This window comes from Acanthochromis polyacanthus, chromosome 12 (genome assembly GCF_021347895.1).
Source record: "Acanthochromis polyacanthus isolate Apoly-LR-REF ecotype Palm Island chromosome 12, KAUST_Apoly_ChrSc, whole genome shotgun sequence".
In the NCBI taxonomy this organism is placed as follows: domain Eukaryota; kingdom Metazoa; phylum Chordata; class Actinopteri; family Pomacentridae; genus Acanthochromis; species Acanthochromis polyacanthus.
Window position 1 is genome coordinate 25191176 of NC_067124.1, and position 24745 is coordinate 25215920.

Sequence of the window (24745 nt, forward strand, 5' to 3'; positions counted from 1 at the left end):
GAAGGGACAGAGCGACATCTAGTGAACCCACACAACAACAACATTTAATTTTTTATTGCATTTTTATCGTAGAAATATCCAGTTGCATTGCAGCTATTCTCCAAACACCAGTAGTTCCATGATCAGTGTCATTTTTGCTGACTGGTTCACAGCAAGGCACCAAACACTGACAACAGCATGAGTCGCTCTGATCGGGATGTAGTTCCAGAGGCAGGTGGCAATTCAGAGGTCTGGAACCAGGCTACCAGCTGGCAGAATGGCAGTGTTCCTCCTACAGAAGATCTGAGATCCAGACTGGCTTTGTGGACACTACCAACCAGTCAAATGTAACGCTTGGCTGTGGCTGATTCAGACATCTTACAAGGTCTTGCGATATTACAATAACATGTAAAAGAGACCCAAAAAAAGGATGTTGAAAGGTGGAACTAAAGCACAGCACTGGATGTCCCTCGAGCGAAGAAGGAAGCTCCCTTATCGTGGACCTTATACTGAAAGAGTTTCTTCTGTGTGTGCTGTCCATCACCTTGTCTCCTCCTCCAACACACCTCCATCTGAAAAACAAGGAACACCACTGATTTACTGTTTGTTTCAGCATGTTCTACTCCTTTTGCCTTGTGTACTGTTTGACTTTCATAAAGGGTTATTAATATGTGCTCTATTATATTTTTCCACTGTGTCATTACAGCTACAGCTAATAAATAACAGTGGTCTAACCAGTCTACATTTTCAATTATGATCAATTAAAAACACTGAAATGCATTTTTTCATCTAGCACAATCGAAATAAGTCAATCGACAGAAATGTCGTCTGCAATAATTGTGATGTTAACTGTTTGTCATGATTTAGGAGAAATTTTTAGGAGAAAATTTGTGTTTTAAAGTAATACCTGACAAATCAAAAACTTTCAATTTCAGCTTTTGTCGAAGCGTGGTCTGACATTTTGTAGACCAAAAGACTACTCGAAAATGTAAGCAAGCAATTAATTACTGTTATTTGTATTTAAAATCACTGTTTGTGTAAACAGTATACACATATACATTTAATTTATTACGCCAAAACGATCCAGATTAAGTAATATTGGGACTACAGGCACATCAATGGCTGCTGTTATGAGATTCACTGTGTGATCAATCAGAACAATCGGGGTAAGAAAAGCTGTGTTCACATGCACACACCTGCCCATGTATGTCCCTGCAGTAGCCAGTTGGGAGACCCTGAACATGAAGGGTGAGGCTACACTGGTGGGTCAGACCCCTAAGGAGCAGCTCTGAGCCTTCATCATCTCCGTCATCCCCCTCATCGCAGCGCACCAGCATCACCATGTTTCCCTGTGATCAGAGTTGATACGAGTCATTATCTGATCCATTAACGCTTACTCTCATCGTAACAGAACGCTACAGCAAGTGAGTGCTCATTAGTGATTGACTGAAAGGACATTTAAGTCCAACCTGTAGCTGAGAGCAGACCATGGCTTTGCAGTAGTGGCTGAAGTCCAACACGGCTCTGGCACTCACTCCCAGACTCAACAGCACACTGATGTCATCCACCAGCAACACAGACGGTCCCCACTCCTCTGTGCCATCTTCCCCACTACTGGAACTGGTCAAACTGGACTGGACAAACTTGTACAGACTCCGCAGGCCAACAGTAGGATCCCTGATAGCGATCATTGTGTAATTTATTACAGGGTATGTTTTTGTTGATATATTACTTTAGGATTTGTAATACAGACAGCTGTTTAAGTGAAGCGACAACAAATTGATAGCCAAATGTGTGCAGAGGTTAATCTTAATGTGAAACAAGTTACATAAAGGAAAAGGACAGTGATTATTGGATTGTACCTCAGGAAATCCATGGCTTGATTTTCAGTGTTGCTTTCTTGAGGGATCAAAATAGACAGCGACTCCTTCAGTCCCTCAAGGAAGATCAGCTGACCTTTCTCCTTTGCCTGTGCTAGACTTACACCCTGAGTACACACAGATGTTGAAGACAGATATGGTTCCAGGCAAAACTCAGTTCTTACATACTCAAAAAAAAAACTATAAAGCTCCTTTCATATATGCACTCATTTCTGTCAGCCTTAGAGGACCTGAATGTGTCTGCTTCATGTCTGAATGAACACCTTGTTTGTTTTTCCACAACAGTCACTATGGCAGTCTTGCTCGGTAGGACCTAGAAACATTTCCATACCACTTTCAACCAAGCACACGTCTAAACTATACGCTGTCACATTAATGAATAGGCACGCACAGCATACATGAACCGATTTGGGGAAGGAGTTTTCCGCCTTTCTGCCCCAATATTGGCATAAAACATCACACAGAGCACAAAAGATACAGCGTGCTGCCAAGTTACAAAGCATCTTTTTCGTTCATTTTGTCCTTCAACTTTAGTTCAATTTTATTTACATAGTGCAGATTCACAGCATATGTCATCTCACAGCGCTTAGCATAGTAAGGTACAGATGTTACCAACTCTAAACAGAAAACAGGAAATCCAACAATCCAAAGTTGCTTTTGGATTCCGTATGAGCGACGGTTGGAAGGAACAAAAAAAAAATGCTACGAAAAACTTCACATCTACTATAAACTGTCTGTGAAAATAAAGGTTCACTGCTTGTAGACAGGGAAGGCCAGAATAATGAAACTCACTAATAATGAATGTAGTTTTGGTTTTGACAACCATTAACAGGAGCCGTTTGTTGCTTCCAACTGCTTGTACAAACCTTTTCTCTCAGTTTTATTTAATATCTGTAGCAATTAACAGCAGCAGGATCTGTAAGAGTCACAGATTATAAGGTGCAGGAAAATTATTAGACATATTTATTTAACCTTTATTTTACCAGGAAGTCCCTTAAAATTAAAAATGTCTTTTCCGAGGGAAACCTGATATAATGTCTATTCTCAGGTTGAGTCCTGAGCGCTATCACATCCCTCTGGACATTTTTATTTCCATATATTCCTATAAAGTATTATCAAAACACAGAGGAAAATCTGAAAAAAATTAAATAAAAAAATAGGCTGTTAGGTTACATTTAGCTATTTATTTACTGCCGCAATATTATATTTTATACATTATTTGATGTCTTGTATGACAAATATAAGCACAAGCAAGAGACTGTTGTTGGGAAAGACACTCACCATTCTTTGACTGATTGCACTGTAGTGACTGAAGGACTGCACCAGACCCAGAAAACACACTTTGCATCGCGCTGAATCAGAAAACAGATACAGCCGTTACAGAAATAGAGGGGGGTGGCTGTCTCTATTTTGATGTTACCTGACAGGTGTAACAACTCACCTCGTAGGTAGAAAGAAAGGAAGTGGTGGATGAGGAAAGAGGCATCACTCTGTCTGTCTGACACCAAGATAAATTCTCTCTGCAAGTTAAGACGTCATTACAAATATTATACTAGTAAAATAAGGATGCTGTAGAATTTGCAGGCTACATAACTGCTTGAAATGCTGCAAAAAAAAACAACAAACAACAAAAAACAAACTCTCACCGTTAGGATGTAGTCCAGTGTCTTACATTTAAATGAAGAAAAAAGTAATTAAGTAACTAAGTTAGAACATGTTAAATCCTCACCTTTGTGAAGCTGTCGGGAGTGCTGTTCAAGATACTGTTGAGTTCTGTAAACATAGCTAACAGTTAAGGCTAAGCTAACTGTAAATAACACAGACTAAGCGGTTTGTAAGTGAGTTAAATCAGCGTTACAAACCAGGACATGCAATTACAAGTGAATCTACAAGTCTGTCCCTTATATTCATGGGTTCAAAAAGCCAAGTCAGAGCTTCTGCTTTAACCTGTAAAATGTTTTAAGGCTCACTCTATGCTAGCTGGTGAGCTAATGTCAGTAAAGATAAGAGAAATGAAACAAGAGGTCTCACTTTAAATGTATTTTCAGGTCGCAGGAAAATACGTTTCGCCGTCAGACGCTGCCAATTTTGCCCATAGATTTGGATGCAGAATCAATTTAGCGCACTTTATCAGATTCACATTAGACTAAAATATTACGTTTGAAGATAAAATAATAGCTTTACATTAAGAAATGTTTGTGAAAGCAAACCGCCTCGGATCTGTGACAAAGTATTTCCCTATAGTTATAGACGATCTCTGCTCGCACATGGCGACTTCTTCAGTGTCACCATCCTTGTTTGTCTTGCAGGCAGCGCCACCTGCTGGTGATACTGTGCTACTGACTGCCAGCAGTGGCATTGGAGTAAAGCAGCAGTATTGTAGTAGTACCAGCAATTGCAGAAGTGGAAGCTGTGACAAAAGAATTAATATAATACCTAAATCCACAGATACAGTAGTATTATTAGTAGGAATAGCAATATTAATCAAAACTGCATTCAGGAGTATTCCAGCCTCAGTTAAATATCAGAAAATTAATGATTCCCATCATGATAGTGACAAATTCCACCTCAGAGATACCAAATCTACACTCTGCTCTTCATTGTTCAGTTGATTTTTCTTTATGTTAATATAATTTTATCATCTACATATGACTCAAGAGTAACATAGCTCATAGATAAAAGGAATTCTCTAATATAAAAGTTGCATTTTATGCTAGGTGTACTACTGAAAAATAATTAAATATTTTCAAGTTATTTTGCAGTCACTTATATGAAGCTTGCATCTTGCAAATTTTTCACAATTTGAACGTCAAGCAGACTATCATTTTAATAGAATGTGACTGATTATTACTGTTATGCTAAAGTTTTTCAACAGGAAATCTTGCATTATGTCAGCAAAACTTTGATAAAACAATCTGCAAGGGATGGTGTTAGTCCCTCTTTTTGACTCAGTATGCTTCCACTGCACCAAATAATTTAAAGTGCAGTCTTGAGATGTTTTAGCAGCACAACTATTTAGTTTCAATGGAATTAACATACATGCATCAATTTGTGCTCACAATATATGACGCTGTAGATGTGCGCTGACCATTGAAATAAGATTTGAATATATTAGTTTTACACTACCAAAGCTTTAAATGTGATGCACTTAACAGTAACACTCAGTGATATCTGTTTGGTTCCACTTAATAAGTCTTGTCATGCTGGGGGTCATTTTTTTTTCTAAAAAATAAAAAAGTAATAATAATAATGCTTTTATGTTGATCTTCTGTTTTTACTACTTGTGCACATGCTGTACATCAGTGACACGGACAATCAGCATCACATTCATTATGTGTGGATACATAACATATTAGTTTAGTTTCAGAATTATCTGGAATTATTTGAAACAGACAACAGCGACTTTAAACAAATGATTCACTCTCTAAAAAAATAAAATCTTGCCATTTTAAATTCACCACGTCAAATGCAGGCATGTTGTCACAGAAAGGTTTTATTAGCAATACTTGAAGAAAGGTTTGTCTTGAAAAGCAGAAAACCTGCATTTAAATGTGATCTGGTTCACATAAGTCATCCATCTTACGCTCGTGGTTCATGCAGAACAGCAGAATAAAACACTTACATGTAAAATGGGAGATAGGAAATGAACCACTGAACATGATTTCCAATCAGCAGATGGCAGTGTGTAGCTCTGAAACAGCTCAGTATCAAAGAGATCGAGGCTGTCATTGCAGTACATCTACATGTTTCATATGGTCCTACTTTAGTCATATTTTCTTCTGGCACCATGGTTTTTTTCACCAACTAGCTGCTGTTTGATGGTTTGCAATTAAGGGAACAGTCGATTCATGTGAGCTTTTCTCCCTGACAATAGTGACACAGTCAAAGCAGTGAGAGTGAAGCAAAACGGTAAATTTGCAGGCTGCAAAATCAAAACAATGAGCTGAAAGATACTTAAGGGCTCTGTGAATGCTGAGGGGAAGCTGCAAAGGGATGCTATTGTGACCACCACCTTTCACCAGTAAGTCCTCATACCTGAACAAAGGAGAAAGTTGATGTTCAGTTTCTGTGGCTCCTACAATGACACATAAGGCTGCAAAAATGACATAAATGAATGTTGTAGTACAAAAAGCACCAAATTCTGCATTTTTAGAAGGCAGGTGTGGTGGTGATGTGGCTCAGATGCAAGATTTTCACACAGTAGACAGCAGGGCCGGAGTGGGACTCATTTTCAACCCTGGACTTTCATGCCTCAGACCGGCCCACTTCAGATCACAATCTATTACTATTAAAACCATGTAATTCTACAATAGCGCACAGTTCTGCAAAGTCTTGTAATTCAGTGTGTATTTCTAAAATATTTCCAATTCAGCGCAAGTAAGGGTTGCTTCACAATGTGGATATATTTCAGCATGAGTGCACATCTCCAACATTATTCTTTACAACAATATGAGAATCTATTTTCTGTTCAAATAAGTGTTCAAGGATATCCAAACCTCAAAAATGAAATAAAAATCTTAAATTTAAAAAATAAAATAAAAGGTGTTGCACTTTCTAATAACACTATCATCTCTTTTTCCTCTGCAAGGAAACAGTTCCATCACAACTTAAAGGGGACATATTATGCAAATCTCACTTTGTGAAAGTTTTCTTATAGTAGTGTGTGTTGCAGTAGCCTCATTATGAGGTTCGAATTTGAAAACTGTCTGATTCCTCCCTGCCTTGCTACACCACATTTTGTGAATATGCCTGTTCAAATGTCCGAGTTTGAGTTGGGTCCGCTTATGATGAAATAACCGGATTTAAACCGGATTTTTTTTTTAATCAAGCGTTAAAGTTTTGCGAAGTCAAGGGGCGGGGTTACCTGATTGACAGTACAGTGATGAGGAGGCATCCGAGACTCTGCTCTCCTCGTTTGGTTTAATTCCGATATAACTGTTTTTTTATTTCTTGGTGAAGCAGCAGAACTGTTTCCTTATTTTAACCAGTTTTCTACCTTCGGCTGATTCTACCAGCAGACACTGAAAGGACTCTGATAGTTCGGTAAGTGTTTGTTTTCTCATCGGTGCCGCTTTTAATGTACTTTATATGGAGCTTTAGTGTCAGAGATAATGTTTGCCATGCATTCCAGATGTTGTTGGAGTTTATTTCTGTGTTTTGACCAGAGAAGAAAGTTAGCATTCAGTAAATATTAGTTTTAATGTTAGCGATGCTAATCGAGCTAGCTGCTCAGTCGCAGCCTGATTAAAGCTAACGTAGCATTAAGCTAACGATGTTTGTGTTGTGTTTTCATGTAAACAGCTGAAGTGTGTTGTGTTACTGTAATGTAGTGTATTTAGTTAATAAAACTGTTCATGGAAACGCTGGTTCACATTAATGTAACATTTAGAAAACCTAAATGTAATTAAAACAGTGAAGTTAAGGTTCTGTGTTGTCAGTAGTCCTGAATATCTGCTGAGTCTCTGAAGTTAAACTGGAGAAAACAGTAAGATTACTATTTAGTCGTTAACATTGTTTGATGACTGATTCACATGTTGTAGTACGAATTCCTGCAGTGTAGATTGGAAAATAACCTTCCAGAATATGTCCAAAGTAATGATGAACGTTACAGTTACTACATTTAAATTGCAGCTCAGATAAGCTGGATAATAAAATCCTCTCCTCTAAAGCTAAAGTGACTACAGGCCTTTCTGTTTTTCAGTGCTTGGAAAATATATATGACAGAAGAAATCTTTCCAGGGATACTTTAAAATGAACCTCTGCTGCTGATGCTGATACTGTGATGTCTGTCTTCATCTCAGGTGTCTCATGTTCATTGTGAGGATCTTCTGAATGAAGCCAACAGAAGGAAAACCTCATCTGGTTGTGAAGAAGGAGACTGAATGGACGACATCCTCTGTGCACCACTTCCTGTTTAAATTTCACTTACAGAAGGACAGACCAACCGTTTCAACAGTTTATTATTCTCTGTTCAGCAGACAGGTGCTCTGCTTTGGAGTGTGACGATGTCGTCGGTGATGTGGAGAGTGACGTTTCTGTTTCACCCACAGCGTGCTTTAGGACACCCGGGTCGAACTTGATGTTTGAAATACTGACTGACAGCTCAGATTTAACTGTCTTCAGTTCTGTTTTGATGGATGTTAAATTTTCATTCAAAGCCACCAGGAGCTGGGTCTTTAAAATAACCGCTGTCTCGTTACAGAGTGAAAGTAGCAGTTCCTCCTTAAGGTCAGAGACTGCAGCATCTGAAGGCCTCTTCAAAAGAAGACGTAGTTGATGAAGATGTTCTCCAGCACGGCCAGAAAGACCACGACCAAGCAGCCTTGAGATCTTAGGCAGCGTCTCCCTCAGGTGGGTGTCAACGGTGTTCATGGTCAGGTCTGTGGTAATCCCGTTAAAAAACAAAACAGAAAAAAAATCGAGATTATAAATTAACATGTAACCAAAGCACTCTGTGTATAATGTCATAGTATAGGATGTAGTTCAGAAAATGTCAAAATATAGTATACTTTTGAAGAACGACATAGTCTGGCCTGTAGTTCATAGTATAGCATGTCGGCAGAAAAAAACATAGATCATTATGTGGTTCAGAATGATAGGATGTTGCCTAAAATTTTCATGTATGATATTTGATTCAAAAAATGTCAAAGTGCTGTATATTGTCAAAATAGTATGTTATTCAAGAAAACATGAGAGTATAATATGTCGTCTAAAAAATGCCATAGGATAATAGTTCATTGCACAAGTAAAAGTATAGTAATTTTTAAATCTGTTCAAATTCTTATATGTTGCTATGTATGCTAGATTGACTACATTTCTGGAAACAACAACGTATTTGGTGCACGAGCAAAATGGATTTCGAAAACATAGGGCATGTATTGATCACATTTACTCTGTGTCAACAATAGTCAGAACTAGACAAACAGAAAAGAAATCCACTTTTTTTGTTTTGTAGAGTTTAAAAAAGCCTTTGGTTTGGTGGACAGGGATCTATTATGTTTAAAGCTTCTTCAAGCGGGAGTTGATGGAAAGGTCTATCGTGCATTGAAGTCTCTGTATACAAACTGTGTAGGATGTGTGCAGGTGAATGAAGAGCAGACTGAGTGGTTCCCAATTCCCTTTGGTGTAAAACAAGGGGATGTTTTATCCAAAGGCCTGTTTTCTTTATTTAGAAATGATTTGGCCCTGGAAACCAAACATCTGAACCGAGGTATACACCTGGACAGTGTGACTGTAGGCATCCTACTCTAGGCTGATGATGTTGCACTGCTGACTGAGACAGTTGAGGATTTACAAACAATGTTAAATGTTTTACATAACTGGTGCTGTAGATGGAGACTTCTTATAAATCAAGGAAAAACTCAAATTGACCCTTCGCTAAGCCCCGCCCCCCTTGGTTACTGTTGCTACGCCTGTTAAGCTTTCCCTCCTAGCATGAAATATGGAGTTTTTAGCAATACCGGTGAGTGATATTTCTCCGGAGATATGTGCAAATTTCTGGGCATATTCTACAGCGATATCAGAGAGAAGCAGACAGAAGGGTCTCCAATATGCTTTTGAGAACTACATTCACCAAATTAAATGTTGGCGGAGTGCAAATGAAGAGGACGTTAAAATAGAGGGAAAAGCGCACAGATCTCAGTGTAAGCGCCAAACACCCCATGTATTGTCACTTCACGTCAAAAATAATCATATACAAGAACAACAATGTTCTTGTACAGCAGGGTAAGGCGATATGTATTATATACATTTAAATTAATGTTATATCAACTGTCATTATCATGTGTCTGCCCATTTCTCGCTAAGCTAAATTCGTGTTTGTTTACAGCGCACCAGGATATTGCTCACATAAAGTGGGGCTGATCTATACACTTGATCTCATTAAGGCACAGCAAAGCCCAGCAATATCTTGCACAAGTTTGCCACAACAGTGGTACAAACCAAGGGGTTACAACATTAATGCAGTACCGATCTCATCTGTTGTTGTCGCCAAAGCCAGACGTGAGCGTAGGCGGAGACCTGTAGATTACTGCAACAAAGGAAGCAGGTAGGATCATATTTAGGAAGATGAGGTACTGTACAATGAGCTCTATGTTGCATACAGTCTTTCTTTGCTAATGTTATCTGACCTAACACACAGAGCTACAGTTAGCTAATGTTAGCTATCAACTTACCTTAGAACAGACGTAGGTGTTCTTATTGATTTTGGAGGGATTCAGCTGATGATGCAGTCTCCCACACTGCTTAATCCACACGTGACACCTTTCTTCTTGTGTCTTTGGCTTGGGGAATGCAAAAAAAATCAACACCACCCTTCAAGCTTTGCGGATAACGAGTGTCGGACTTGCAAGTACCGTATGCACACCGCTTCGGCATATTGTTTTCTGCTGAAAGCTTGACAGACCTCTCGTGCCTAGTTACAGTTGCTAAGGTAGGATTGGACAGTAGCCATTTGTGGGAGGGGCTTAGCGAAGGGTCAATTATGCACTTTAGGAAAAGATCTGCTCCAGGTAGCACAAGAGTTTTAAGATTTGATAATATGAATTTGGAGTATGCTACAAATACGCTATAAATATTTTGGGTTTACATTTGATGAGTTTATGAATTTTGATGGAGTTAAAATCCTAGCAGCTTCAGCCAGCAGAGCTTTGGGGTCCCTAATAAATCAGTTAAAAGTGTGCAAAGATCTTGGATATAGTACATACACCCAGTTGTATGATGCCTGTGTGACCCCTTTGCTAAACTATGTTGCAGCTGTGTGGGGAGCCAAACAGATCCCAGCTTTAGAAGCTGTAGAAAACAGAGCAAGCCGCTGCTTCTTGGGAGTTCACAAGTTTGTTCCAGTCTTGGCAGCTCAGGGTGATATGGGCTGGGTTCCTGGATCTATTCTAAGGAAATGTGAAATGGTTAGACTATGGAACCGGATTATTTATATGCCTGATAATAGAATAACAAAAAAGGTCAGCCAATAGCCTTATGTCAACACAGATTCACCTTTCAGCCTTCCCTCATTTCTTCACCGTAACATCTTGTCGCCGCTAGGTGCTTATAAGTTTAAACACATCCTTTTCTAGACAGCAACGGCGTGGAACCGTTTTCTTTCATCTTTATGTGAATTTTCGGACTTTTTGGCAGCGTCTTCGTCATGTCAAGTCACCGCTTCTTAGACAATACTTCCTGTGCTGCTGGAATTGTTACAAAATAAAAGCCCGAAACATTAAAAATCCTCCTTCAAAATAAAAACATGGAGGGAACTGTTATTTTGCAACCCGGTCTCACGGGGATTCGTGAAACTGTCACGTAAGTTTTAGTTTCGGTTTCGTGCGCACCAACACGATTTCGTCATGTTTTTCGTGCCGCTCACCACGAAATGTTTTTCGCTGTGGTAATCACATCTGAAAGTGGTTTATACCGGCGGATTCATGACGATCAAAGCTGTCCATCGGCGTATACTGCTTGTGTGATCGCGTTTGCGGGCGCCAGACATTCTTGAAATTCCTATGCAAATTGGTAAGTGTACCACCGGCTTATGGTTAGGTTATGGTTATGGATATGGTTAGGATTATGGTTAGGGTTATGTTTAGGAACGATGTCATGCAAAATATAGCGTTGGATTCGCCACGGTTTTACATTAAAAATATAATATACACATTCTTTTGAAATACGTTCTGAGTGGCACGAAAAGTCCGCCGTTTAAAATACATTGGTGCGCATTTCGTGATGAGTGGCACGAAAAACATGACGAAATCGTGTTGGTGCGCACGAAACCGAAACTAAAACTTACGTGACAGTTTCACGAATCCTCGTGAGATCGGGCTGTATTTTAACACAAGCAAAACAAAGTCTTGCCAAAAGTGATGAACTGATCAACACACCGTCATTAGTGTAATTTACACCCAGTTTGGTATTCATTTACAGGCCTGGACTGGCAATCGGGAGAGGCGGGACTTTTCCCGGTGGCCTGCCTCCTTATTGGCCTGCCTGGACAGGCCAGCCACGGACTGGAAGGCCAATGAAAAAAAGTTGATCGGCTTTTTGGCAGACAGGCCAGAGACAGCAGCGCTAGAAGCCTTACAGAGTACACGCCCACCCTCCTGTCACTCACACAAAGCAAGTGCTCTGAGCTCTAAATTAGAAGGATAGGGATTGGTCAAAGTGACATTTTTTTAGAAGAAACGTGCCATGATTGCTTAGTTGCTTTATGGCCCGCCCCTTCATAGCGACAACAGGGAAACATGCACTGCAGAGCGGTGATATGAGAGTGAGGCCAGAGAGTGGAAGGAGTGAAGATTATGGAGCACCCTTACTTCAAGTAAGTTTACAAATGGTCGGTTCTTCTCACAAATGCATCATCAGACTTCAAAGGCCAAAATATAATAAAAAATGTCTGGCCCAAATAAGCTCCACAGGTGTCAGGTGGGTTGCAGGAAGCCTGAAAACGTTTGAGACCCCCTCTTCAGGTAGGATAAGCAGTTGACTTACAATTTTCAGTTATAAAATGAACATTGGTGTTTGCATATACTATTAGCTATGACCAGCTGACATCTAAATGATTTGCTGACAAAATAATATATATATTTTTTTAATTCCACATGTTATATAAATAATAGGAAAAGGAAAACATTGGAAAAATTGGTGAGGGTAGTGAAGAGATTACAGAAGAGAAAAGTACTGGACTGTATGGAGCTGTCGTTATGGTTGTGTTTAATAGACTTACTGTCCGTTTAGTAGTGTTGTAATTGCTATAACATAACTGTAAAAGGCATATTTTTGGAAGGAACAAAAACAAAATTTTGGTGCATTATCCCACGTGACACAACCCTTGCGGTGGCGGAAGTGGCCTGACTGATTGGAAATCTCCCGGCCTGAATTTCTTTCCCAGTCCGGCCCTGTTCATATATAACATGCACATGCATGACACATGCCTGTACTCAGCACAAGGTCATTTTTTAATAAATATTTCATCCGTTGGAAATAATATGTCAACCGAGCAGCCTATGGAGCTGCAGGTCGCCGGTTATTATCATTATTATTAGATATACTTCACTTATTATTCAGTTTTTGTGACTATTATTTGTATTTTCATTTGCTGTCCAGTTAGGTTCAAGCACCAAAATCAGTGGGTTATGTTAAGGAAAAGCTCAGGGTTTGGGTTAAAATGGAACTTTTCACAACTACATTCGATGACAAGCTTCACCCACTTGCAGTAATGGTGGTTTTCTGGTGAAGTCAAACTCCTTTCACATTGCACATAATCATTGCATCCCTTGTTTATATGAAAATATTGATTCAAGCAGCTTATAAAGATCAAAGATATAAAGCTTTTGCCATTTAACACTGTTAGCACTTCAGTAGTTAAAGTAAATGACTTTCAGTGGATGCGTTTTAATGTACATTTTCATCAATTCTCTCTGCATATTGACCCACACTCAATTAAATTATCAGCAACATGCAAATTAGATTTCTCTCAGGCTTTGAAGCCATCACAATGAAAACATTCAGAAAGCTGAGTCATGAGTCATCGAAACTGAGACTAAAGTGCGGCTGCATTGTCTGTCTGCAAGAACTAAAAGCAACTATGCCAGCACAGATCAATTGAGTAACGTATAATTAATATCATACACACTTACACAGACGTCAGTATTATTTTACACTCCTGAGTCGGAAGTGAGCAGATTATACGTACCAGGATCATTGTGTCACGCGAGAGGAGTGATACAGAACAATCCAATGAGCCTTCACTGACTCGTGTTTTGGCCAACTGCCCACTTGGTCTAGAATAATTGCTGGCACAGATATACAAATGTATAAATGACACTGCATCCTTTGTGACTGGAGTTTGATTTCTGCAGTCACTGAAGTGTCACTGAGCAAAACAGCAGCATATACAACACAATACAGTGTAAATATATAAAGCATAAATGTCAAAGCACCTTTGTGTATATACAATGAAAAAACAAGGTTTTTATTCGTCTTTTTGTTTATTTTGTTGACTTACACGTTTTTATTTAAGGTTTTACATAAACATCAATTTTTTTTTTACATATAACTATTTGCTGGTTTTATTAAAATCGTTTTTTGTTTCCTTCACTTAACAATTTTCTAATCTGATTTAGAATATTAATAAATTAAATTGCAATTATTGCTTGATAATTCTACAAATCAGTTAATAATTGATCAATTAAAATTCTGTAAAACATTTTAAGTATCAAAACTATGGTTTTGCTTTCTAGAAAAGGGCCTGATGTTCATGTATGTCACTTGGCACTTGCTGACATAGAAAATGAATTTAAATAAATTAAATTTAAAGAATTTTGAGAAGATACCATACATTAAGCTTATTTCAGCTATCAACAGTTAGTCACTTTGGGAAATGTACAGTGCGTGGCAGCTGACAGAGCAGGGAAGTGGTTCCCTGCAACAAAATGTAAGCAAGCATCACTACACCTGAATCACTGTCTGTTTGTCCTGTTTGCTGTATTGTCTTGCTTCAACACAGACACTTTAAACCTCCACATTAGGCTCAAATTTCAAGTTACAAGCTAACATTAAGCATGTCAAAGTATGGAAGCAAAACCTCACAGAGGTTTGTGTAAATTTCCTTTTCCCTGAATGAAAGATTCTCAAAAACACCAACAAAACACAACACAGAACATTTTTCAAGATGTCAGTCAGGACAGTGAGATGTAAGAAGAAAAACTGTTTGTCAAGGGGTGTAAGGGTTTAGTGTCCACCGTCTGGGCCGATGAAGTTCGTCGATCATGGTGACCGGCAGAGAGTGAGCACTGACGGGGCTGCGGGTGGAACAAGGGGGAGAAGGAGGATACAGGTCGTCCGCCCACCGCAGAACTCGGCCTTTGGCTCTACTGGGGCCATTTACAGTCCTGGTACTTTGACCGTTGGGGATCTGATGTTTGGTTGTGGGAACCCTGTAGAGGTAAACGTCGTAGTGTGCAAAAGAACCTTTGGAAGATTTCGAGTGAGGCCTCTTGCTGAGGTGGAGCTCCAAGTCGATGGTCACCTTACAGTGCAGGAACAGAATGGTTATTGATATACAAATACACAAGTAAACTGACAGAAACATACAGAAATAAGAGTGATTGATACATAAATAATAAGATTATTCCACTTCAGTTCACCAAATCTTGATAAAAATTCATGCCTGACCATTTCATATTTGGCAATTTTCTTTTCTGTGCATATGTAAGTTATTAGATAAAACGTGTAAAATCTGGTGTCATATGTAACATTAGTTTCTGAGTTAAAAAATATCAAAGAGGGTGGGGTCATGCTGATTTCTGCTCCATTTTCTTTTTGCCAAGCTGTAAAATACCATAATTTGAGAAATAGTGTAGCTAAGACCCTGAAATTGTGTAGGCTCATTGATATGTACAAATGGTTTTTAATGGTGCAACCCAAATGACTCCAGATTTTACACATGGTCAACTCAATCAATATTCACCATTTAAAGATAATCTGTCAAACTGAAGATGGACAGGAGTGGGGCATTAAGTGAACTGAGGTGGAATGACCCAATAACATCAGAGCAAAAGAAAGTACATCATCCACATGCTCTGTAATGCCATCTGCAAAAATGTACTGTCCATACCTTCTGAACCTCCCTGTGTATTGTGTTTATGCGATGTATAACGGACTGAATATAGCAGTTTTGTTCTATTTTGCTTGGAGACTCGTGGTAGCTACACAGACACCACAGCTACCTCCCCCTAGGTTTGCAGTATGTCCATCAGGATTTATAATTTGATTAAACTCATATGCACTATTTTATATATTTGACTATTTTAACCCAAAGTCTATATTTGACTTGGGCCACGTCCACTAGAGAGAACCTCAAGGTGAGGAATACATGCAAGAAAGACCTGCTGTCATTTCAGCTGATGTTGTGTTTTACTGTCGGACATTCCATACAAATTTGCAGTTGATTGCAACTTCCATGATTCAATTCCCAGCTGTGGGACATTTGGCAGAGGCAATACGTACCTCTATTTCCACCCATGTTTCCAGTCTTTCCTAAGGCTATGTAATAAAGAAATTTAAAGTTCAATTCACACTGCAAGACACAGTGACCTTGAGGCTTTCAGGAGCCAAGTCTCTGGGGTCTAGAGTCTGTTTCACCTCATCAGTTATCCTGCCTAAATGACTTACAAGTTTAACAGGACAACTCCAAAGATCTAAACATCCTGTCAGTTTAAAGCTACAGAGTGGGACATTCACATACAATGGACGTCCATCTGGCAAAGCTGAAGAGGGCCACATTAGAGTGAGAGAGAGAGAAAAAACTGCAATAATTAGGAGTATTGCGGAGCCCATGAAAAAAAAAACAAGGGAAAAAAACCCATGAAAACTTACTGATGCTTGACCAAAATAACAAAACTCGATGTTCAGTTGAAAGGTCGCAATCTCCAAAGAAAGCGATCGCCTACAAAGCATGTCACATACCTGAGGCATGCTATGTTACTGCCAGAAGAAGATAAGTTTTGCACAACAGATTTAACCTTCATTCTAAATCTGTGTAAGATTTACTAAACTGCACTTAACCACAGCGTTTGCTTTGCACCACATTACAAGTGAGCAGTCATATTGTGGATTACAGCAAACACAACAAGCACTAAGAAACCATAGTCCTGCTAACAGCTCTAAGTTGCAGAAGACTGAGACAGAAAAAATGTATAATGTCACCTAAATCCTCTATCGTAGTTTGACAGAAAGGGGAATTATTCAATCCTCCATTAATCAAAAAGGCTTTCCAGCTGAGATATGAGTTCAATATTACGTATTATGAAAAGAAAAGAGGCTAATTAGGAGTTGTTTTCAGGGGTCCCCAAACTTTTTCCTGTGAGGGCCGCATAACTTTTCCCTTCCCTGGTGGGGGGCCGGGGTCAGTTTGGAACAGAAAAAGTGTGACGATCGCAGGGGTGGCTAAACGTCAACATTGTTTTCCAGAAAGCCACACATAACCAAATATTAATAACCCTTTCCGGGTTGTTAATATTTTTTTCACAGAAATAAAAGTCAGGAAATAAATAATAACACTATTAATGACATAAATAATACTATTTATGAAATGAATAATAACCAAATTACCCTCTCTAGGTTCTTCACAGAAAAAAAAAGTCAGGAAATAACACTATTTGTGAAATAATAACCAAATAACCCTCTCTTGGTTCTTCACAGAAAAAATAAAGTCAGGAAATATATAATAACACTATTTATGAAATAAATAACTAAATTACCCTCCCAGGGTTCTTCACAGAAAAAAAGTCCATGGAACATTAATTTTCAATTGTGCCGTGCACAATCTTTTTTATTTTATTTTATTTTTATGGCCTTTTCTTGCCTTTATTGGATAGACGAAATGAAAGAGAGACAGGAAACGGGGGAGTAGAATGGCAAAAGACATGCAGCAAAGGGCCACGAGGGGAAATCGAACCCGGGCCGCTGCATCGGAGACTAGCCCCTATACATTATTCACCTGCTTAACCCATTGAGCTACAAGCGGCCCATGTGCAATCTTAACAGGTAAAACTTTATCTTAGTTGTCAGAGCAGAATCTCTGACTTAAATGACTCATATAAGCAGTGTGTCAAAGGTCTTGGGTTCCTTCCTTTTAATCCCAGGGTTTCCGCTACATTCATTCTGCAGCGGCAGCCTGGTGCTACGAAAATTCCAGCGCCGCTCCTTTAAATTTTTTTTTAATCGTTGCAAATACTCCAGGCTGCATGTCTCCACCTTCACAGCAGTCGTGCACGGTGTCGTGCCTGCCGCCTACAGAAAAAAATCCGAGAGGAAACACTGAATCCTTTTGTAGGTTCCACGTTCTATGCATGTATTAGTCTCGATCGCGTGGCCAGACTGAAAAAAAAATTCATAATGTGTCTCTGGTGTCGTTCAGAGGGCTGGACAAAATGTGGAGGCGCGGGCCGTAGTTTGGGGACCCTTGCTGGAGATGCTGAATATGTGGTGGACCATCTGACAGACAGAAAGCCATGCCCTAGTTGTAAATAGCTAAATAATAACCGGGTACAGTAGTTTGAACGACCAGTTATCTGGTAGCATATAAATGTGTCGACTTCATGTGAATCTGAATGAGCGCTGTGGTAACTTTTCAAAGTCCTGATGGAGATCTTACTGGGTCAGATTGAAGAATGTTTTGTATCAAAAAAAACTGTAAACTTGGTGCAAATCTGAACTTCATGTCAGATACCTACACATGTACTTCCAGCTGTTTGTAGGAGTCTTTCTTCTGACAAGTTTGAATACCTGCAGCATCATAAAGCAGCAGGATCCACATGAGTGTCTTCAAAGCAAAAAAATTGCATGCATTCATGCAAGTAGAGAAACAGCAACTTCACTAATCCCTTAGAGTTAGAATTTATCCCCACGTGAAGACAGGATTGATCAGGATCTAATGGCAAGTCACACTGTGTACTTTTTCATACTGGTGAGCTGTCAGACACAGTTTGTTACATAATAGATTTAGTTGTAGTCTTTTTTTTTAATTTGTGCAATGTGTTCATTGTGCCAGCTAATGCACTGTTAAATCTCCTATGTATGACAAATGTTGTGTACCGTATATCTCTCTGTCACTGTGGTAGGTTTGTCGGAATGAAGTTAACATCACTGTAAATGTGACTTTTATCTGAATAAGTGTACCATCACTTCAACAGATGGATGAAACTGCAGGTTACATATTCTCTTCCTACAAGCAGCTACAGAGACTTAAATTCACACATTACTGCAGCTAACGATGGAAGCCAAACAAAAATAACACTGCAACTCTGACCACCACAACAAAGGCACGGGCCAAGACTTTATGTAATCACGTGGATCTCATCATCATCATCATCATCATCATCATCAGAGTACAGTTGGGTCACATCACTCTTATCCCTCTGAAGTCGCTGCCATCACCCTGTCCTGCTGCCAACCAGTCAGTCACTCACATGTAGTGCAGGAGGAGGAGGGAAGGATGGCGGAGTTACTCTCTGACTGGTAATGTATCGCCAGATTTCCATTAGAAAAGAAGCCAGAGGGTCCTGTTCTGATCAGCAGCATTCCTCAGAGCCTCATTAGTAAACTAGACGGTGCCAGAACGATTCATTTAGACTTTACGGGGGTGGAGGAGGGGGAGTAAGAGAGTAAGAAATGCTCTCGTACACACAGCCCCCCCCTCCTCCTCGCTTCTGTCGTCGTTCCTTTTGGTTTCAGTCCCTGCTTTTGAGGCAGCTTTGTAAAGCACACTGTGTGCTTGTGTGTGCATGCATGTAAATCTAAATTAAGAGCACTGCAGCTTTCTGGTTCTGTCTGCACATGTGTCACTATATGTGTGCACTTATTTGCATATGCAAGTAAATCAAACAATAAAATGCCAGCTTCAAAAGAAAAGAGTGAGTGAATGAGTAAATACACGGGAAATTAATTGTAAATAGATGATTAACATAAGAATAAATTCCAGACCTTATGTTTGCAGCTGTATTTGAGTACATTCTGTGTTAATTTCATTATTTCCATGCATCTAGTGTGTATTTTCCACAATTATATGCATGCCTGTGTGTGTGTGTATGTCTGTGTTGGAGTGTACATGCCTCCTTCACGTATTACTATTTGTGTGTGTCTGCACCAGCCAATCACAGCAGCCACTTCAGGATCCTAACACCATCATTCCACCACATCGTCAGCCAATCACAGGCTGCTGATGAATCCCAAGTCCCAGCAGGTTTGACTCGGAACAGCAGAAAAAAAAAAATCTTCACACGCCTTCACCATGTTCTCTGTTCTGACTTTTTTTTTCCTGCTCCCATCCTTACACCCTTGATACCCTCCACACATACTGAACACCACTGAGAACACTTTTTCTAGTTAAAAGTCCGGCTGTGAATCGCACATCCTATTTATGAGAAAATGAAAGTAATCCAATATATTTACTCAAATACTATTCATTTTAGAGGTTCTTGTAATTTATTTATTGAATCCTATTCAACTGTCTAAATTTCAAGAGGGTTATTCTTGTGTTTGTTCCACTGTGTGGTGAACTGGGTCAGAACAAATGCAGGCATGAGGTGAGACATGGAGCAAAATCCAGCTTTTAATGAGACACAGCAGGGGTCAAACACAAGCTGGTTGTCAACAAGGTAACCAAAGCAGACAGGAGCAAGCAACAAGACGAAAAAGAGTGATAGAAAAAAAAGAAGGAGACACATGGCGTAAAGACTCACTGAGGCTCAGGCAGGAACAGGACTGAAGAACGTGCAGTGGCCATACAAGAAGAATCAAAGAAATAATGGCTGGAAGGCTCATGCTGGAAGGGCGCAAAGACAATCTGTTAAGTGAACGGTGATCTGATAGGTGTATATATACTGAGGTGAGTGATTGGCTGATTGAACACAGGGGATGGGCAACTAAACAGAGAGCGAAGGTAAAACCAACCAGATGGCACCGTGACAGGAAACTGTAGCTGAGTGTTTGGTCAAAGGGAATCAATGGATTTGTTGGGTTTCATTACATAATATATTGTCAAGTCTTGACTTTCCTATATGATTTATGAATTGAGTTGGCACTATATATAAAAAAGGGTTGTCATAGATGGAGTTTGACATTTTCAGATACTAGAAACTTTGAAGTTTAAGATTTTGCATACAAAACATCACAAATAAAAGCATAAAACTAATGATGCTATAGATCTGAAATCTCAAACATAATTTCAAGAGCTCTTTTGATGGTCAAAAGATAAATCTAATGGCTTATGAGGTTTTAAATGGAAAAATACAACATATTTTTGACCATGTTGCTATCAAATCCTGGATAGTTCTTTCCCCTCTGGTTACTAATGCCTATTAAAAATGTACAAATGAAACAATGAGTCAGCAATACTAAAACTCGACAATTACTATATTAAATATCCCATACAACAATATAACACTTTGCATGTAGCCATTCTGCATAATATGGACCTTTTATTTAGAGTTTTGGGCTCTTAATGCTTCTACAATTCTACATAATTCAGCAAGAGCTGACTGACTGCAATTATTAATGAGGGAGACTACATCAAAACAATAAAACAATGAGCCGCAAGATGCCAGAAAGCTGCACAGAGAAGGAGGGGACTGCAGAGTTTGTGATGAATCTCTGTGGGTTTGCTTCTGTGAGCAAACCATCCATCCATAATCGATGTATACTTGTTTTATCATGTAGAGAGCCCAGCTGACATTGGGCAGGAGGAAGTGTCCACCAGAAGAGACCGACGACCATGCACGACCAAATTAGAATCAGTAATTAACCTAACATGCATGTCTTTGGACTGTGGGAGAACAAGTCCACACACATCAGGGCTTTTACTGGTGTTCGATTTTTGTATGGTGACATTTTACACACACTGTCCTGATGACTGATGGCTGACACCTTAGATGAAACACCTTCTTGAACTAAAATCTCACTAGAGTCGTGATGTGTGCCATGAGACAACTGTAAGTGACAGCTGGACAGCCGTGTGGGAGAGGATTAGGGCCGTCTGCAGAGATGTCAGGGTGCAAAGTTGAAGCTAAAATGAAGTTGAGAGCCGCTTTAATGCTCTGGCTTCCTACATTTAGTTACTTGATGACCGTAATGCAGCATAAGAGTCGCTTAATCTGCCTCGTCCATCCATGTATGAGTGTCTGTGTGAATGTGTGAAGGCAGAGGAAGCCGGAGGTCACTGGGTTTGGATCGCGTCTGCTCAAACTGTTGCCTCAGAATGGGTTTCCATGGCAACGACGCCCTCTGTCTGAAGATGCATAAAATCGCTGCCAGGCACAGATAAGTGAGAGTGAAAATGAGAGAGAGGAGGAGAAGGATGCGGTGAAAATGCTATAAAGGTTAACAGACATGGAAAACACACACAGGCTCACATTGGGGTTAATATGTCCTTTTACAGCTGCTATAGCTGCAAATCAACACGCTGTTGTCTTTCCTCAGAGGGATCAGGTGTTAGGATGCTGATGGCATCTGTGTCGCTGGTTAAAATTAGTCCAGTTAAATATTCTAAGCTTCTCTTACCGTTCAGCACACAGTAGTCTTAAAGGGGAACTTTGTTTTTTTTCAACCTGGGGTTTGTTTTCATATGTCATTTCATACATGTGAGTGATGGAGAAATGAATTTTCGACATAGCTCCAGTATTTAGCCAGGCAGGCAGCTTAGCAGCTCAGCTAGCTGCTCAGCTAGCGAAAAGTATGGGGCAACTTGCCCCCCCATCAAACGCTGCCCTAACGTGCTTTTTTCCCCACACTGACCGGCTCGGATAGTCTCAACAAGTGTCCCACAACATAGCAGAGATGAGAAGCTAACGAAAACCTCCACATTACCTGGCGATCGCTCTTTGTTGTGGTCTGTATCCAAATCTCAGGATGCTAGAAAGCAAATCTTGTTCCGAAATTGCACGATAGCTCGCGAAATCGCGCGAGAGCCCGCGCCAAAACAGACCCCAGGTTGAAAAAAAACGAAGTTCCCCTTTAACTTCTTTATCTAATTCCAAGCATCAAACAGCTCATACATCATTAGTTCCATATTACATAATTTTATGGTGGGAAAATATTGTATTAATCCTCCAGTTTCTCATTTTACAGCACATGCACATTATTTGCAATTATCAGTGTTATCTGAACTTAGTGATTTATATATTCTGTTTTGTTTTTGTTTTTTGTTTTTGGTCCTGGTTTGTTTCAATGCCAAAATAATTTTTGCATAGTTGACCTGAATGAAATGTTGAATTTATTATTCGTCATGTCTGGTTGTGCTTTTCCATCTGATAAACATTTGAGTAATATGTCTGACATTTCTAGTAGCAGCAAAATTTGTTTGGGATAAACAGAGTAAAAGGTAGGAAGCAGTAGCAGTACAGGGCATTATGACTGAACAGAGTCAGACCCGCCACCTGCTAAACCATTATAAATGACAGTTTAAGTTTGAAATTGGTTTTAAATCCACTCTAGTGTTTTCACAACATCTTCTCAAAGTTCACTGAGATGATGAAACCGCAACAACACCAAACATTTAGAGCCAGTTATGTCTGCATGTAGACAAATGGTGTTGGTGAGGAATGATGCAGTACTGGCAGATCTAAAAAGCATGGCCGGGTAAAGCAGTGCTCTTGGGATAGTAAAGCGATGTTAGGTGAAATTTTAGTCCTGATTTTTTTGTGTTTTAATAAAATCTCACTCCTGTTTGTGCCCTGTTCCCATTGTGGGGTTTGTAATATCTTCCCAGGTTGGCCAAAATAAGTTTCCCCATAATTGTACAGATACGGCGGGACAGAAAAAATAACTCCACCCAAGCCTAAATTTAGGTCACCACACATGGTTCATGGTGCAGTTACACTGGCCAATTATTTGTCCAAGCTGGCCAAAAATCCACAAACTCAAAACCTAGTAAAATCTTCGAACTATTACCAGGCAAGGTTTTGGTGCACTGCTGACAGAACACGGCTGAGGGTGCCAACACCAAAGCTCCATTTAACCATGTACTCTTTTCCATTGCTCTGATGGCATCTGAATGTGTAGGCTTTATATATAAATGAGCAAACCAGCAACTTTCCCATTAAACTTGGGATGGTAGTCTGAATATATCAGACCTACTCACATTTAAGTTACAAATCTGGACGACATAAAGTCACATTAATGGCACGCTTTAGTTCACCTCGTACTAATGACGGATGTTGTTGCATATAGTGGATGATACAACAGTCTGAATCATAAAACTGTAAAAGCTGTGACTAAAGCCAGTGGATCTGTTCGGTTCTTCAATATATCAATAAAGCCAGTCACGTTTCCCATGTCTGAAAAGGGTTTAAGCCTCAATCTGCTCTATTCAACGGACTTCCTGGGTAGGGGAAGCAGTGTAGAAACTAGATTCCCGTTGATACAGGAATGCATTTTCAAATGCATTTGCCCTCATTTTGCCCCACAATAATACAGATAATTTAAAACAAAATAATGGTCTCCCTCAACTTGCTTGACAGCTTATCCGTGGAAGGAAGAAATGTCATGGCAATGACTATGGTGACAACACCAAAGATGAAGGCAAATTAAAATCAAAATGTGAAAAATACGGCAGTCGCCACAATTTTTTTTGCCTTACTCTTACAAATAAGCACATAAAGGTTCAGTGTTGCTCTCAGAGGATGACGACACCTCCCCCATCCTGCTTCACTTCTCTCTGTTGGTAGCGTAATGCCCACTTGTTGCCATGGGTACTTCTGGCTTCACTCGTTTCAATTCAGACGACCCTCCTCAGTGTCAGTATGTGTGTGTCTGAGCTTGTGCAGTCATGTGCTACTGCATGTGCCCGCTTCCACAAGAGTGTGTGTGTGTGTGTGTGTGTGTGTGTGTGTGTGTGTGTGTGTGTGTGTGTGTGTGTGTGTGTGTGTGTGTGTGTGTGTGTGTGTGTGTGTGATAGGCTGATAGAAACAAAGAGAGTGATTATCACTGTTGCGGCTGTTTTTGTGGCTCACCTACTGCTGTTTTCTTTTTCTGTATTTTAAAAAGTCCTTTCTTTTATTTTCTGGGGGCTGAAATGCTCTCTTACCCCCCTGTCCATTTACTTGAAGAAAGGGAAGGGCACCCAGACCTTCCCCCATCTTCCACCCATCAGCACCCCTCCACCCTGGGAAGGATCGCCCACAATGCCACTGCATTCGCAGGGATCCAAAAGAGAAACCTGACAAAAGGCTACAGGCGCTGTGGCCTCATCTGAAGCCCATTCAGGGCTGTTTGTCAGCTTTGGGTGACCGTGTGTGTGCTGTTGTACTTCTGTCCTTGTGGGAACCAGTTTTGGGGCCAAGACTTATCTGAAGACTTGAGATCTGGACTTAAGTCACAAAAACTGGGTACTTGAA

At 39.8% G+C, this 24745-nt stretch overlaps 1 protein-coding gene across 1 annotated transcript; it reads right to left on the minus strand.

Annotated features, from left to right (window-relative positions):
* Nucleotides 1-39: 39 nt before the first annotated feature.
* Nucleotides 40-3865, minus strand: elp6 (elongator acetyltransferase complex subunit 6). Its single transcript, XM_022204989.2, has 7 exons — nucleotides 3589-3865; nucleotides 3301-3379; nucleotides 3141-3211; nucleotides 1842-1966; nucleotides 1449-1656; nucleotides 1176-1328; nucleotides 40-551 (listed from the first exon to the last, which is right to left on the minus strand). Exons 1-7 carry the CDS (start codon nucleotides 3640-3642, stop codon nucleotides 426-428), a joined length of 816 nt encoding a protein of 271 aa, XP_022060681.1. The 5' UTR covers nucleotides 3643-3865; the 3' UTR covers nucleotides 40-425.
* Nucleotides 3866-24745: the final 20880 nt, after the last annotated feature.